Here is an 18,731-nt window from a genome sequence, read left to right on the forward strand (position 1 = left end):
AAAAAAGCCTTGAAGATACAATATGCAGAATTTTCAAATGCAGTTACATCAGTGCGTTATCATAGTCAGTATGTATTTCAATCTCTTTGAAACATACTTAGAGAATTTTTTGGATCATATTTTAGAAATGTCCAACACATAAACATCTAAAATATCATCGTCCTTATTCCTTTTTATGTATTTTTATGAGAAAAGTCTGAAAACCTATATACTGTGTACAAATCCTGCTCTCACAGGAGTCAGTGACAAACTATCCATGGGTTTTAGGGGGAGCAAGATCAGCCACAAGGAAGTATAGGTGTCATGCCATCTCAGTGCAATACCTACCATCCATGTTATTGTCAACTCTCGATTGCTTCCACCCCCTCCTCCAACATCAGAAGGAGCCACATTAGGAGCTAGAAAATTAGAAGAGACAAGACAAATGACTACAAAGTATGCAGTCAGTAAAAATACCACTATTTACTTCTCTTTTTAGCATCAGGGCCAATGAGCACACGTGGCACACACAATTAAAATAATGATAGTCTGTAATAGCTGTGAGAGCCTGTGGTCTTGCCAAGACTAATGTATAGCTACTGCTGTGGGAAACCTGACAGTTCTAACCATAACTACCAATCAATCATTCCTATTTTTAACCATATTCTCTACAATTATTAATTGAATATTCAGAAATGGAACACTCTTCATAGGTCTTTAGAGAAGCATTGTGTATTGTTCCTGTGCTTCCTCAGACATTGGTATGCCAAGGGCTCAAGCACTCAGAACTTGAACATGTATTTACCTTAGGAGACTGAGATTATTCCCATCTACTTCAATGGATTTACTCACAATGTATAATGTTTAATCCATGGATACATCTTTGAAGCACTGGCATCCTAATCCTGTTCTAGGTTAGTGGCACATGTCTTCTTGATGCACATGTTCAGAATGGGTAGATGTCCAGAAGTGAAGCTGGTGTAGCACTTAGTAATATACTAATTGCATTTTACACTGATATTCTATGTAATGAAATAAAATCTACTGATCTGTCATTAGTGCACAGCTGAGTGGTAAAGCAGGATACTCTCAAGGACTCCATTATAAATAATTTCCATATTCTCCTTTCTGTAAGATTCTTTGCACTGTGTGATGATTCTACTGCTATCCTCTATGGTGTTTGTGTATTTATTTGCTGTCACTCAACACTGAGGACATATAAAGTACCACTGAAAACTTCAGAAATGACGGCCTACCTATAGTGCATTAAATATGCCCCAGGTGATCATGCATTAGCTACATGCCCCATCTATATGAACATGTTCTTTGTGTTACAAATTCTTATATGATTAGGCATTTTCTCCACTAATCAGTGAATATCACAACATAGTAAGGGGATAGTTCCCAAGTGCTCTCCCACTATTTAAGTAAGATGTTTATTGAGGCCTTCTCTGAGGGTCAGCTGAGGAGAAACACAGAGCAGAGAAGAATTCATGTTTTCAAAAAGGATAAAAATATGTAACAATAAATTTGAAATTGAAATCAGCATTCAGTGCATGGTTTGCCTTACTTATTTCTGGCCTTCCAGAAAACAATTAGTGGAGAAAGAGACTGAACATACATATCACGACTATTCAAGAGGAAGCTTGAACTTATTACTTGACGTTGTTATTACTGAAGTACACAGTAGCCACACTACCTATTATAAGCATGTAACTTTAGTGCTAAGTTAGAAGCAGAGGTTTGCTAGAACGTTTAAGTAGCCAAAGAAGACACACAGGCTGCTGGAAAAGAGAAAAGAGACTGTCTAATGTCTTACAAATCACCCTTTTCAAGAGAGTCTCCCTCATTGTCTCAACCATTAAACCCAGGTTTCTCTCTCCATTAAGACCAGGTCACTAATTCAGACAGCTATACTTAGACAATTACTCTAATGCATCCACAAGCTAAAATACATAAAAGCAGACTTTGATCCATTGAATTTCAAGAAATCACTGTGAAATGTGTTATTGATGAAGCAAGCAGATTTCATTAAAAAAAAAAATCATAGCACCTATTCTTAGCACACTAATAAAAATGTTACTGAAATTAGAGTTATCTACAAGAAGAGATACTTCAAAACTAAAAAAGATACTGATAACATTTGAGTTTAACAGACATTACTTGTCACCCCTACAGTACAACAAAGACACAGAACTGTTTGTTTCTGTTTAACGCAGAACAAATGTTAAAAATAACTACAATGTGCAGACATGGGTTGTTGTTTGTGCAATAAAATATTTCCCTTCTTCAGATTTACATAAAAATGCACATGCAGTACTGGTTCTGTAGTACCCTGGAAGTTGACAGTGCAACCCAAATCCTATTGTTGCTGCTCATAAAAAAATCCAGCTCCTGGCAGAAAATGCACTTGGGCACAGACGTTCATCTGCAAACTGTAACTGATTTATACCCTATTCTGGCATGGCAAGAAGCGCTGACTGATGCCTACATTAACATCTTGCTTTGCTTCACCAAAAATGTCTCACAGTCTGCCAGAGCTGACAATGGTGCTGTGCATGGGGAATCAGACAACAGACTAAACAGACTACCTCTTGCAAAAGCATTGCTTCCTGGTAAGAAACTGGAAAATATGCCGTTTTTAGGGAGGCTACTACAAATACCATGAACGTGGCACACTGCAAACTGCAGGACACTTCCACTGTTCTACCTGTGAGCATTATTTCCCCTCCCTTTCTGTCTCTTCTCTGACATTTCAAAAATGCCTACTGTGCACCAGGCACTCCAAGAAGCATGTGTAGATTTTCATTTAGATTCCTGGGCCTTCAAATACAGCTGTTGAGTCATAAAACATATGATGCTAATAGTCAATTTTATAGGCAGTAATTTCCTTTTACTTTAGTATTAAAGTTCTGTGGCTTTTCCTTCCCTGTCCTGATTGTTTTAACCAATATATATTTCCTTTCTCCCTAAGCAACAAAATTTTTAATGGACCAAATGTGAGTCCTTTTTAATAAACGTTTTGAAATTTGCAATGCAAATACATTTTATTTTGAAAATACTATCTAATCAAAGCAACGACCTAGCAGGTCTAACTGCAAAAAAGAATTTTTACCCTTTAGTTTCAAATCTCAAGCTATGGGACAACAATTTTAAACTGTGGTGGTGGCACATGGATGCTAATATGTATTAAGGAGGATAAACTGGTATACATGTTTTGTTGGATAGAGTCTTTTTGCAGTGATACATTACCTCCTAGAGCACTGCTGTTATCTTCTTTGTACAGTCAAACCAGAATGTATTATCTTGAATAATAACATCTAATTCCTCATTTTGGAGAATTTATTTTAAAAAGGATGTGCCTGAGCCTAAAGGATATCCTTAAATACGCTCTGAGATTTTAACACTGAGCAATTAGACTGATAAGTGCATATGTTGTGTTGGATAATGTCACATCTTTGACATGGAATAAGAAGACACAAGACAAAACCTTCAATCACAGAAAAATGGCATTATCCAGAATAACACACATCCTGTCATGTATTCTTTAGTTAGAATATAAACTAAAGAGCAAATGGACATTTTCCGTGTTAAAAACATGCTTTTTTTTTTTTTTTCCCTAAGTCCTGTACCCTGGTCCCAAGAATGCATATGTATTCATACACACACAACCTGGCTGATAGATACAGTGGGGGATCTCTGAAAGATGCAGTATGATTCTGTTTCAGCAATGGAGGCAAATTTGCCCTTTGTATCACGATGTTTATTTCCTGTCTGCTTTGATGCTACCACATCTGAACAGTCTGGTATTTGCTTACTAAAATCTATAGCAGTGGGTGGCTGAAAATATTCTCCGGACTTGCATCTTATAAAGTGCTTTTTTCAATGAAAAGAAAAAACAAAAATACAAAATTGATTAACAAAAATGTGAAAATTAAGAAGCACATTAAAAAACTTGACATTTTCTGTTTACGTACGAGCGCCTTCAGTTCTAATTCTCTGTGATGGCATACTAGGTTCTCCTGTCCCCAAAGTGTTTGTTGCTATTATCCGGAACTCATACTCCATCCATGGAATTAAATCAATCACTGTAGCAGACTCCATATTTCCTTCAATATCTGACGGATCTAAAAAAAATAAGAAATTGCTTTTGAAAACAGCATTTTTACAATGAGATGAGCCAACAATGTGGTTGATTTCAGCAAAGCTACCACTATTCTGCAACCACACATAGCCAACTGAAGCAAACTTTATGTTGTACACAAGGGATACATTTTACAAGGAGTATTTATGGCAATGACTGGGAATTTGGAGACTATGACACTATCTTGGATAAACCCTTACAGATTTGTAAGTTTTACTGGGTGTGAACTACCAAAAGCATTACATGTAGTTATGAGGTATCCGTACTAATTACATATTGTAGTTGCAGAATTTTATTTTACCTACAGACAAATGTGATGAGAAATCTGGAATGTAAAAACAGTAAAATAAAAATTCATTATATAGACAAGGGCTAGACATATGCCAATGTAGGGTTTGATCAATTGATAAAGAGTGGTTTATAAAATGTGGTCATATTTTGGTGCACCTTGTTAGTAAGCATGTTACAACTTGCTATCTAGTTCTGATCCAACAAGGGTAAGTGTTACTTTAATTCCTGTGAAAAGACTTATTGTCATAAGGATGAGCTGCTTTACCATAAATAAAATATGTAACTCGACTTTCTATCTACAATTCACAGATAATAGGGGTTGTTTCTATAGCTGTCTGCAGTTAAAGACAGAGGATTTTAATTTATTGTGTGGGCCAATAGTTGTTTGTCAAATTAGAGTCTTGGGTTCAGAGGTAGATGAGAAATGAGATATTCTGCACTAGGAAGGTAGCTAATTTGGAATTAAAACATGAATGCAGTGGTTGCAAAAAACCCAGGCACAGCAGTGTAAGCACTGGATGGCGACACAACTTTCTTCTACCTAATGAGCATTAAATTTTTAATTCCAAAGTGCGGCCCTGAAGGAGAAAGAAAAACACTTTACATTTTCTTTCCACCTGCCCACCACCCTCCCTCCTCCTTACTCAAATAATTTTTCTGTCTCATCAATAAAGCCATTGCAAACCTTCTATGGCATCCAAGCCATGATATAAATTGGGCATTCCTTTTCCTTGACTACTTTCAATCTCTTCATTTAATCTTGCTGTGCCACAAATTCCCAGAATAATTATGAATACTCAACACAATGAGAATCTGATCCCCTTAATTGGAAAGTGCAACATAAATGTAAACAACTTACTACATAACCCATGCATACATACGTCCATACTGTGAAGTAGAATACTCTTCTTTCATAAAACACACTTGATATTATACAACTGGAGATGAATGATTTGGTTTGGGAATAACGGTAGTAGCAATAATAACAACAATATTTCCAAAGTGCAATGCCAAAATATATTTTTTTGTTCCCCACATTGAAAATTAGCAGCATTAAATGATAGCGAACACTGAGCCAAACTGGGAGGAGCCCAGAAATTAAGTAAAAGCTTGCAGTGGTGCCAGTGACAGTTACTATAGTGATTTTAACTATTTTTTGAGGCAATCATCTATTAATCAAAATTACACAGTGTTGTTCAAATGAAAAAGCAATGAGTTTGAAAACACTGGAATAGTTCATTTAGTTCATTTCAACTTTTCAGAAATGAGTAATTTATATCTTTCCTGCTAGCTTTTTAAAAAAGGAATTCAACAATCTAGATTCCTCCCTGTCCCACTCAAGATGTGAATCCTACTCAACACATTACAGGAAAAGACTCAAAGCCTGATTGCATGTCTCAATGACTATCTAATTAATTCCGTGAAGCAGAAGAACTTCAGAGGTGCAGGTAAGTGGCTCCCATCATGCTTATAACACTGCAAATAGGGAATCTTCCTGAGAAGTGAGAGAGATGGATTCAGGTGTCTGCTCTGAACCAGAGTGAAGATCTGAATCCAACACTTGCATCTCCCACACACTTTTCTAGTTCTAGTAAGATGCAGCACAAAAGGAAGCAGTATCAGAGCTGCCACCCCTTGCTTATAAATTCTTCCTATGTTTTCCTATAACCTTGTTTCTTCCCAATTCTTTTTTTTTCTAAATAAAATACAATTTATCCTGAAAAAGCAGAGGGTGGCCTAGAAGTACCCTCCCTCCTGCGCAGATTTTTACTGAAGCAAATAATCAGTTACTTGAACAGCTCTAATTTCTACATTAATTATTTTTTTAAAGTTCAACAAAATCTATTCTACAGACGCTATTAAACAAAATATGAGATAGCAAGGGAATAGGGAACCTTCTAGTTTTATTTTCCAAACTACTTTAACATAAACCATATTCTAGTGCTGGCTGTTGGAGGTAATTATATACAACAGAGCTACATGTACTACATATTCTAGAAGAGATATCTGATTTAAGGCAGCAGGCCTAGTATTTTTAACTTTTTACTCTGAAAACGTAACAGAGATTTTCAGGTCAATATGTCAAAGTCTATTTCTTAGACATCTATCTCTGTGGTTTCAAAGGACAACTTCAATGAAAGACAATAGCTGAAACTACTAATATTGTTAGTATTTAGAAATGCTGAGTATGTGGTACCCTAATTCCACAGAAAAGTACTTAAGTTATAATTATTACAGTGGCATAATGAATCATATTGATAGGACAATTCTGTATAGCTTGTAGTAATGCTATCCTTCATAAAGCATTCAAAGATATTGGTAGTTTAAAATTATTTTCATAATTTATGGATTTATGTTAAATCTTGCAAAGAAATACACATTAGCATGCCCTGTGTTCAGGCACGTGCCTCCTCAACTGCAATTATGTGGCACAATGATGACATCCAGTGGTTAGAAGGATAATCTTAGCTATGCTTTCTGTAGGGGTGACAGTTTTAAGGCAACTGGAACTTAGCCTGCTCCCAGGAAAAAGCAGACAATTTTAACCAACCTTCTGCATAACAAATACAGAAATTAAGACAACTGTTTGCCATCCAAATTAACCCATAAATAAATTTTTATGATTCCAGTAGTTGAGGTGGAATCTTTCAAGCAACAAGGAAAGAGTCAAAAAACAGGTAAAAACTCTGGGCTGTTCTTTTCTGTATTTCTTGATATTCAGTTCAGGCCCTCCAACTGCTGGAAACAAACCTGTTGACAACACACTGACGAGGCGGTACCTGCTCCCAAACCCTGTAGCAGACATTAATAGCATCCCTGGTTTTCTTTTATTTTGATTATTTTCTGATTAGCCAAACCTTCTAACAATCAAACATTTTAAAACCTATTGAATTTTTACTTACGGCATTACTCTTACCTGTTTTGGCATCTTTCCACTCTTCAGATAGAAAGGTTTTTGACTGGATAGTGTATTTAGAAATAGGACTATGATTGTCTGTTCCACGACTCCAGGTAAGTGCTACAGCAGTGTCTCTAATTTCTTCTACTCTTATACCTCCAGGAGGGCCTGGAGGACCTGAGAAAAAAAATAACTGCTAGTTCAATTCACAAATTCAATATTCTGAAAATGAAAGTTCACTAACTTTCCTACTTGTATTTATTAGATACAAGGCTTTTGAGTCTCACTTTCTACTTAAGAACAGATTGAAAATGTATATATGTATTTTAATACTCTACAGAGTGATTCAGAGGATAAGTGCCCTTGGAGGTAACAACTACCAAATAAAACTCCCATGATTCCTGCCTAAGTAGTAATATCAAGATTTTCTTAAGTGAAAAAATGATACTTTGAAACTGTTGCTACTCTTTTCTCAAACAACAGGGAACTTGGGAGTCAGAAAAAATACACAAAATCTTCCTTCCTAAATTCCACCTAAGGATGACCTTTATGTCAGGGCCTAAGGGCCCACCTTTAATCTACACTTCTGCCTGTGCCATATTGGCCCTGACTGCAATTTATACTGAAAATCTTGTAACTTATATTGGAGAAAAATCATACCTTGAAAGACACCTCTATAGACCTCTTCACATTTCTCTTGGCCTTCATATTACCCCAACGTGCTAAACCCAACATCAGATTCAGACTTCCTACAGGCTAATATAACTTGAGTGAAAGCAGAAATAGGCAATGTTTCTCTACAGTTCAACAAAAGCCTTCCCACAACAAGAATTTCAAAAATCCACACCCACTGAACTAAAAGCAGTCTTGTGCACTACATGGGTGAAATCAAACAACCTCTGTGCACCAGAATAAACCCACAAAGACCACCACCAAGGAACAGCAGCACTAAGCTGTCAAAGGGAAAACATTTTGCACAAAACAGCCATTCCACATCTGCCCTTTCAGTCTTGATCATCAAGAAGGACCTATAAAATAACTTCTAAAGGGTATTTTTTTCTTGAAAAGGCAGATACTTGCAAAGATTAATTTCAAATTTCATAGCTGTAGTGAATATAAAAAGTCATGAACTAAATACCAATGTTGGCTTGATGGCACATTACAATGCTCCCAGCTAAATCGTTACAGGTAAAAGTTGCTTTTCCTAAACTAGTTCACAGTCTCATCTCTATGCTTTTCAAGTATTAAATACTATTTCTGCTCAAACCAACTACTTAAAATACCCATGTTAAACTAACAGCAATTATTGTCCATCCATATTTGGCTTTGTTAGTTGTACTTCATATCTGAAGAGACAGGCCTCTGTTCCCAAAACTTGCCTGTTTTTTCCAGGTGTATCACTAAACATAATAAAGGGTATTACATCTGTTCACCAAACTGCATCTGGTTTATTTCTGAGCAGTAATAACAGAAAAAACTGCTGGACTGAATGTTCACATTTTAATAAATGCATTTTTAAATTTAAAAAATTTTCTTCTAATTACTACTACTCCCACACCTCTACTTTGTGTGGGTAACTCTTTTATTGTTGCTGTGCTGTGCCTTTATCACCAGAAGAGCGGTTGAAATGTGCAGATCAACAGTCTATGATTTTTTCATAGACTAGAAAGCTAAGAAGAGAGTGATGCACATGCACGCATACTTGAGTACAGTAATCTTCATCTGTAAAAGGCACCACAATGTTCTGGAAGCTGTGCTAATTAGTACCTATTTACAAACTTGACCTATAGATATTTTCAGATCATTCTTTTCATATTGACTGTTCCAGTTTTGTTATTATGCTTCTGTTTTATATGATACACAGTTATGTGATATATATTAACTATTCTGTAAAAACAGAGACAATGCAGTATTTTCTGATTCCACATTCAGAGATAATAACATGCCAACATGATTCAGGTAATTATCCAACAATCTGATTGAATGAGTCCCAGGGCATATTAAAAAAAAAAGCCAACAAGAAATAACAGGATATATTTCTCTGCAGTATTTACAGAGAAACCACAGAAAACAAAAACAACTCAACAAAAAGAAAGGATTTTTACATCAGATCTAAACACACAGTTTGCCAAGTGTATCTTCATCTCTTGAGCTGTTTATTTTCTCCATAAATCTGACGAAAAGGAACCAAATGAAATTAACTGAATCAAACAAATATACTACCATATATTGTTGTTCCTCTGTTTCAATCAATTTATCCTTCTAAGAAGCAAGCAATTCCATTCCCGACTCCAAAATTATTCAACTTTAGACTGGTTCCTCAAATAATATATATGCCATTGCTTAAAAAGAAGTAAGTGTGACCACTATGCACCATCCATTAGGCTATGGCCTATGACTTTGACAATCAAATTGCTGATTGTTTTTTCTGCTAAGATCCAAGAATAGTTCCCATCTAGTATCCTTGGCAAAATGTACATCAGTTGACTACTGGATTGCTCATAACCAACTTCTATTAAAATTCAAACCTTGGCATTGAAAACTAATCTACTAATTAGCTGTCCTCGGACCTTCCTTTCAAGGTAAGGACTAAATACATCACTGCATGTGGAAATGGCCTGTTACTCTTCACAGGGGATGCACAAAGTAGAAGTTGTTGCTAAGAGCTGATTTTTAAGATGAGGATTGTTAGTCCACCCTGGTAACATGCATATTTGCTAGCCCAGCCCAAGGACTCAGGTAGATAAGGCCTGAGACCCATTCTCCTGCAAGACTGTTCACTTCAGAAACCCTCAAGCTGGAAGGTATGGAAAGGTTCATCAGTCCCAAGATCTTTCGTTCCTTCATTCTTCAGGAGATCTCTCTTACAGATTCTCAACTCATTGTCAAAGTTTCTGAAAATGGCATGTGCCAGGAAACACCAAGGGCCAGCTGTTCCCTCAGGAAAGCTGAGCCAGGACTCATGAGTAACCCCAGGGCTGGTTGTTTGTTCAACAATGGGGCACAGTCCCACAGGGTTTGAGCACAGTGGGCAGAGCCGGGTGCTGATATGGTAGCCCTAGGTACCACAAGCAACGAATCAGGTGGATCCAGGTGACAAACTACTGCGTATATCCAAGCAGTTAATCCAGGAGACAAGCTACCTACAGCACAGGTCTGAGGCCCATCCAGGAGGCAGGGCCAGAGACAGAGCTGGAAGCAGGCATGTCTGCAACACAGTTCCAGTCAGGGCTGAAGATCCAGGGTTGAGCCTAACGGGGCTCCTGGGCCTAAGGGCAGTTGCATGGGTGTGTGTCTTGGGTGAGGCTGGTCAGGGCCATTAAGGCCCGTTGGCGCACTCAGGGGTGTGACAGTCTTCACTGTACTAGTATTACTAGTAACTATGAACACAACAGCACTTTTAATACTAGAAGATCACATAGGACAATCCATATGAATTGTTAAATTGTTTTGTGGACAAACAAAGTATCTTCATGTGCTGCACGAACAGTGTCTCACCACACTCATAGTAAAGAATTTTGTCCCGATATCTAATCTAAATCTACCCTCTTCCAGTTTAAAGTCATTGCCCCTCATCCTATCACTACATGGCGTGATAAAAAGACCCTACCCATCTTTCCTGTAGGCCCCCTTTAAGAACTGGAAGGTCACTATAAGGTCTCCCTGGAGCCTTCTCTTCTCCAGACTCAACAACCCCAGCTCTCTCAGCATGTCTTCACAGGAGAAGTGCTCCAGCCCTCTGATCATCTTTGTGACCCTCCTCTGGACTTGCTCCAATAGGTCCATGTTCTTCTTATGTTTGGGGCCCCAGAGGTGAACACAGTACTCCAGGCGGGGTTTCACAAGAGTGGAGTAGAGGAGCAGAACCACCTCCCTCGACCTGCTGGCCACGCTTCTTTTGATGCAGCCCAGGATAGGGTTGGCTTTCTGGACTGCAAGCACACAGTGCTGGGTCATATCCTTTACTGTTTCATTGACGAGATGCCCTGGAACCTTGCTCTGTGTTTCATACTTTGCTATTGCCTCCTCCTACCAATGCAGTGAAACTATAATATCACCTTTGTCATATTTCATCAGATATTTAACCTTGACCCTGCAAGATGCTGAGTCTTCCACTGACAAAAAAGGTAGTGAGAATTCCTCAGGACTAATCAGAAGTGTGTTCATCGTATTAAAACCTGAATGTTAAGCATAAAACAAATGGTAATTTCTTCCTCAACATAAGCTCAGAGCAATGATTCTAATCGTAATTACTGGGTTGGAAGAAGAATCAGAAGCTTGATAAGACACCTTGTCTCTTTTTTTATTTTTAAAAGGAATTGCTTACATAATACTAAGGCACATGAACAGACCCTTCTCTTTTTCTTTGCAAATGTATTCTGCAGTTTCACTACTTATCGTATTTGCTTTGACATTTCATCCAAAACTGATGACATTTCACTGGCTGTTAATACCCAGTGAAAATTAAATACAGAAAGATTCAAGTCCACAACATCCCCACACGACAGAAATTCAGAATCAAGGCACAAGCTATACTTCAGCTGCTATATAGCTCTGTAGTATCACTGGAACGTGGGGCAAAATATGACAGCAATGCAGCCCCAAGCATCTGCTTTGAATTGTCAGCATGACAGAAAGTTAGCACTTCAGAACATGTTATACCTGGGAGCACAAAACAACGTAAAATGCTCAAAGGGCATGAATTAACTCACGTTATTGAAACTATGTATTGTAACAGATCTTGTAGGATACATACTGTATGAGTAAGCACAGTGTTTTGAGACTGAAGTAACATTTAACAGACATGAATCAGTTAACAATGGAGTGACAGCCTTAACCCCAAACATCCTGGTTTCTGTCACTTGAAAACTAGGAAACCTTTTAATGTAGGTCTAGTATTATACAGAATAGTTTAATCCATAAGGCTTTATGAGAAAACAGAAGTGGCTTCTTAAAAATGTTATACAGTGGATACATTGAAATGATTATTAAAATATATTTTTATTAATGAACACCAAATTAAACTGTCTAAAAATTACTTTAAGGAAAATACCCATAATAAAAAAAATCTTTATTGCTTTTCAGGAAAACGCATGCTTAGTTAGACCTCTAAGTGTCTGGAATCGAATCAGTACCCTGAGTAAACTTCAAGGATTTTGCATGTTCATGCACTTCTTATTTTAACTGCTGTCATTTCTTGATGAGAAATAACATATTCTAAACAACCCAAAACACTTTGCTTGTCTAGGTGAAAACCAGCCACATCTGTATTTTACCTGGCAAACCTTACCTCTCACCACAAGGTCAGCCGAAGCTGAGGAGTTGTCAACGATTGTCTGAGCAGTGCAGGTGTACCTCCCCGCATGCCGCAGCTGAACGTTTTTAATGAGAAGCTCTCCGTTGGATTTAATCTGTTAGAAAAATAGCACTTAGTGAAGCTGGCAAGCATCCCTGTACAGACATGTGATACCTACCTACACATCCTTTCCAACTGATATACAGTGGTTGCTATTTCCAAAGAGTAACTGCTTACTTTGAGCATGGATCACCCTCAAAGATACACCTGATTTATATGACAGCTCTTGAAAGTGTCCCATGTTTCCTGAAGAGATGCTGCTCTTTACCAGACGTGAATAAAAAAAAGTTCTTAATAAACGTATTTTTCACAAGCCAACACTGCCCTTTTACTATTTGAAGCCCATATCTGAAGATTAAGTCAATCATTTTAGTCAATAATTTTTAGTCAATTTAGTCAATAATTTTTTCATAAAGAGCAGTCAGATGATTTCTCTGTACTATTATTTGGTTTTTTATGTCTGTTTGTATGATAAAACGTCATGGAGTCCTACTAACAGCTCAGGATACTGTTTGCCTCTTCCTTTACAAGCCTGAAGCAGGACAGATGCTTTTATCGCAGAGAGGCTACAATCATAGCCTAAATAAAGATGCACCAAAGAGGTGCTAAAATGCAGCGACTGCGAAGAAACAATAACGTTGAACACGGGTCGGAGCTCCTTGGAGGAAAGGCCAGTCCCTGCTCTAGCCAGTGGCATTGGCGATGGATAGGAGGATGGCAGTAACCATAACCCTCACGGAGGGAGGCTGGGCTGCCGGGACTCCTGGCCAGCTCTGAGACAGCCCAGCCCAGGGCGGCCCCTACCTTGGGGCCACACGGACCAGCGCGGTAGTGGGGCCTCCGCCAGGGCTGAGGCCCTAATGCGGGAGCTGCTGCTGAGTTGAGACGCTGCCTTTCGCCCCTGCCATGGCATGGGCCCCACTGGTCCTGACTTGCCTGACCACCACCTGACCTCCCCACCAGGGACCTGCCCAGCCACCCCTGGCTGCCACCACCAGACCTGCCCTGCACCCCTCCATCGGTCCCTGCGGGATGGGGACCTTGCTGGCGAGGCCCCTGCTCTTCCAGCCATGCTATCCCCCCTGGCAAACGGCAGCAGGACGTGCAGGGAAGCAATCTGCCATTCAGCGAGGCTCGTACCATCATCGCCATCATCATCGCAGACCCTAATCCTTCCTCAACACTCTTCACCAATGCTAGACTACTGGGAAAATACATAACTCTGTTTTCAGATGGCTATAAGGTCCACTACCTGTGGTTGTACAGGTAAGCAAACTCAATAAAGTACTTTGTCCTACGACACTTCTGTGAACCCACTGAATAACTCAATGTGCACCTGTAAAACAAGGAGAGGAAGAGAGGCCACTATATATACCACAGCTATTCTTAATGAAAAACACATTTTATGTTAAGAAAAATATTTATACAAATGTTTAAAAATAACACGCTTGAAGTATTTTGCTTATCTACCCTGCAGTTTACTCCAGAAAAAGATTACAAGGGTAAATCATAGGGTTATACATGTGTTAGTCTTAAAGATATTTCAGAAAAAAACCAAACGTTCTCTCCAAAATATATCTGATTGCTTTCATGGAAGCCAAAATGTTAGAAAATATTAACAGATGGATTTATATCACACTATACTGAAAGGGGCAGCATTCAGATTTCCTAACTCACTGCAGATTGTTCAGAAATGCAATTTTCTTAAAAAAGACAAACACTGAGATAACTCACTGCAATCCTGAGACCTTCACATGCAGGAGCAAAAGGAATTCAGATGCAAAATGGTATGTTAAAAAGAAACTGGTGAATATTTATGTATAAGAACTAGTGTCATCATCAAGGAAAGTTCGAGGGAACAGCAAAGACCTTCAATACCATCTCAAATATTATGGGCTGTCATTAGTGTCTCTGCATTTAGACATTCTGAAGCAATGAAACAAAGCTGTCATCCAGTTTATGTTTCCCAATTCAGAAGGGGGGGTGTGTGTGTGTAAAATCTTTTCCAAATGTTCTGAAATAAGAATGCCAGTTTAGACTCTATATTTAGGGGAGATTAAAATAGCCAGATAAAACCATCCTTTTCCTTTCCAAACTCCAGTGATGATTTTGGATGCCTGCTTCAGATTCTGCTGGCATAAAATTTCAGCACAAACTGAAATCTGTTAATACCAATTCTTTTTGTCCAACATAAAAATCCACATTTTTAAGAAATTACTGAGGTAAACTGTTGATTGGATAAAGGATGAAAGAAACTGCTTAATTCTGGCTATCAATACTTCAGCTGTTTGCCTCATAGGGTCAGAGAGAAATGCAGGTTACGCTGTACCTTTTCAATTTTTGAGTGACACAAGTGCTGTTAACAATGATCAAACAGATTAGACGGATCAGTGAACAACCCAATATTCTTGATATATTTCTGACCTTTTCCCTTTTAGTTACTATTAAACTATGTCCACATGTATATACATATATTTTCACACTCAAGACTAATATGACAGGGCTTTTAATTTAATTTGCCAAAGTGCAAGCAAGATACAGAGATGAGGTGAGTTTGGGACAGTGGCATTTCTGTGCAGGTGCCCAGCTCGTTTTACTCATGAGAACTCCAGGGCCACTGCCTTCGAGGACAGCATCCTTTGAAAATCTGTGGGGATTACTGCATAAGCGAACCCTGGCTGGCCGCCTGACTAACCACACGTAAGCCTTTTGTGTCTAGAGTGGGCTATGCAATGCTGTCAATTGCTTTCAGGAAGAAAAATCAGTCGGGCTGTCAGTACTTCTGTGGGAGGAGAGAGGGCAGCGACCTGCTCCTCTGCCCTCCAAAAAATTACAACAAAGAAGCTGCAGAAGTTCTAATTCCTTAAGTTTTCAGTTCCTGTTATTTTATTTTATTTCATTTTGTTCTTATTGGTTTTGGTTTTAATAAAAGAGACAAATAGTTCACTATTTGACTTCTATGTATAAACCTTTAGTTTATTAACACCAAATATCATCCTAGAAAGAACCACACTGCCTGTGAATCATTGCTTGCACTTTGATTTGCAAATAAACATTAGGAAAAGGTTGGGCAAAGCAATAAGGTATAGAAAAACTGCATAAACTTAGAATTCTCATAATCATATTATTACTTCAATAAGAAATTTCAATTACAAATTCCTAATAGTCTTAGTACTCATTAATTCCTATGTTAGCACTTTAATTAAAATACTTTATTATATTTACTAATGGTGTGCCCTTGTACTTGCTTTAATATTAATTTCCCCATATCGGAACTCGGTCTTAAAATCTAAATGATGAAAAACAGATGGGAAAATGTAACGTAATTTAAAAATCAACAACTGATAGATATGGTACTGTATCCTGTTGGTTCAGAAGCTCTCCTGGAGCAAGGTTTTATGCAGTTGGTGATGAAGATTTCCATACCTCAGAAGAAGCCTAAGTTCTTAGTGGTAAAAGAAGAGCTTACAAAGCAAATAAAGAGCATGGGCATCAGCAAATTCTGTCCACAAATTAGATATGAAAGCACTGTATGTTTTCATTAAAAAACCTCAGCTTGGCTAAGTTTAAAAATGCCTTCCTTAACTCAGAGAAAACTGAATCACAGACTGGAAATAGTGATAGCAGTGCTAAGGGATGTTCCAAGGGTATCTGTGGTTCACCACTCAGTTATTTACCAAGTTTCAAGCAGACTTTCATCATATGAGTCCTATACTTATGTTTTAATAGTGATGTCAAAAATAGCATCGTATGACCTATTTCTGAGATTCACTGTTCTCTTTTGACTATCACCTTTGCCAGTGCACTGGATTACAGAAAGCCATCAGAACGTGCCCATGTGTTCAAAAATAATTGACAGAAATCTAGTCTTTTGACTGAAAGCAGTATCCGCTTCTGTTGGGACCTCAGAGGCAATAAAGGAACTTATCATAGAATGGTTTAGGTTGGAAAGGACCTTGAAGATCATTGAGTTCCAAACCCCCTGAGATAGGCACGGACACCTCCCACTAGACCAGGTTGTCCAAGGCCACGTCCAGCCCGACCTTGAACACCTCCAGGGATGGGGCCTCAACGACCTCTCTGGGCAACCTGTTCCAGTGCCTTACCACCCTTAAAGTGAAAAATGTCTTCCTAATGTTTAATCTAAACCTGCCCTCTTCCAGTTTATAGCCATTCCCCTTCTTCCTATCACTACATGCCCTAGTAAAAAGTCCTTCCCCAGCTCTCCTGTAGGCCCCCTTATGTTAGTATGAAGCTAACAAGCCCTTTGTAATAATAAAATTAACTTGGCAGAAATAGACGAACCTGGTAAGCAGACTGTCCTTTTTTTAATTCAGGTTCAAAAATTAGACATCTGAGCTTCAGAGGTGTTTAATACACAGTGGTGAAGAGAACAGCTTTTCCAAAGTGAGCAATGATTTAAAACATCTTTTTCTATTACCTATACCTAAAATTATCAACTTTAAGTGAGTTCATGTGATTTGTTTTGTTCCTGCCAGTAGAGGATCTGCTATGTGGTAGATACAAGTAGAACGGATAATCCAACAGCTGTTGATGAATGTTAATGTAAATGTGATTATAGCTGTTTTCCTAATATTGAGATCAGAGATGACACGGGGATAACACCATCAGTGCAGCTCTATTGTCTCAATCTTATTCACAGGAGAGTTTATCTCACTTCACTTGTAAGCCATGGCTGGCATGAAAGTTACGGGCAAATAAAAAACCCAGCAGGATAATGATGACAGAGTCATTCCCACTAAAGAATCTCTTCCTTCAGCGAACTATATTTATATGTAAAGGAAGTACAGTGCTAATTCTACCCCTGAAATGCGGACTGGGAAATATTTCCAACAAATATATTATTCTTCCCCATTCAGCATACCGCTGAGAATGCCTGAGGACACTGTGCTTTGTACCAGCATCCCTGTGGTAATATGCCCTGTTGTTTCTTTTCCAACAGCAGAAAAAGCCTACGTACATGTTCACATACTCATGGCTCACAACTTCATGGTTGATGATGAAAATTCACGATACACTGCAAACTGCATTTCTCTGAGTAGTGCTCACACCTGGCTTTCTCAGCTCCTGCTACCTAACTAGGGATGGTACATAGATTTTGGTAGTTTGTGAAGTCTTACAAGCACATAAAGTTACAGTCAACTGATTTTGCAGTGTATTTTCTTAATTCTAGCACAGAAGTTGGCATATCGTGATCCTCTAAATGGATTACATTTCTTCATGCTGGAAATAGCACTGTGGATTAATAATGGGTTTCCTCAAAGGCTTCTGTCAGAGCTAACTGCTTGTTGGCTTCACCCTCAGCACTATGTCTTCTGTTTTCCTTCCCCTCCTTGTTCTTAACCACTGACTCCATCCATCTCATTCCACGCTCGCTACATTACTATTAGGCCCTAGCCTCTAAATTTTACCCCAAACCTAGCCATAATATGTGTCTTCCAACTAAATCATGTCAAAAGCGTCTCCCTAATACATCAAGGCACTGAAAGCAATGTTTTGAGACAGTGCTTTTGGAGAGTCCTGCAACTGTTTTTCAGAAAAAGCAGTAGCTCAGCTGATTTGGTTGGCCATGCTTCATGAACAATCACCTGCCCCCTCAATATAATCAACAAATTGTACTGAATGAGCTCACTATGACACTGCCTGCCAGGTTTTGTTCCAATCCATACGCAGCCTCTTCTTCCCAATCCATACACAGCTGCTTCTTCCTTGTCAGGGTGTAACTGAGCTTTCCTATCTAAACATTTTTCTCTAATTCTTCAGTTCTCCTGAAGTTCCTATTGATTTCCTGTCATATAGCTGTAGCTAGATTCCACACTCTGCAAGAAGGATCACTAGGGGAAGCAGTGAAGAAAAATTAAAATTATACTCTTTGTATCTTTTCTGCTGCAGAAAACTGTGGAATGTGCAAGGAGAGATTTATACAATAAAACTAAGTGTCTCCTCAGTAGTATGTTGAAGCAGAAGCATGCAGTAGAACACCTTTGTCTACCATGTCCAGCCAAGGAACTGCAAATTGTAATAATTTACAACAGGTATTA

General features: G+C 38.4%; 1 protein-coding gene across 1 annotated transcript in view; it reads right to left on the reverse strand.

The window, feature by feature from the left end:
- The window catches only part of CNTN1 (contactin 1), an 84,735-nt gene that overhangs the window by 38,142 nt on the left and 27,862 nt on the right, over positions 1-18,731 (reverse strand). The window contains 4 exon segments of the mRNA XM_009880886.1: positions 328-398; positions 3,957-4,106; positions 7,332-7,490; positions 12,604-12,724. Coding sequence (XP_009879188.1) covers positions 328-398; positions 3,957-4,106; positions 7,332-7,490; positions 12,604-12,724 — 501 coding nt within the window.

This window comes from Charadrius vociferus, unplaced genomic scaffold, assembly GCF_000708025.1.
Source record: "Charadrius vociferus isolate BGI_N301 unplaced genomic scaffold, ASM70802v2 scaffold52, whole genome shotgun sequence".
Lineage (NCBI taxonomy): Eukaryota > Metazoa > Chordata > Aves > Charadriiformes > Charadriidae > Charadrius > Charadrius vociferus.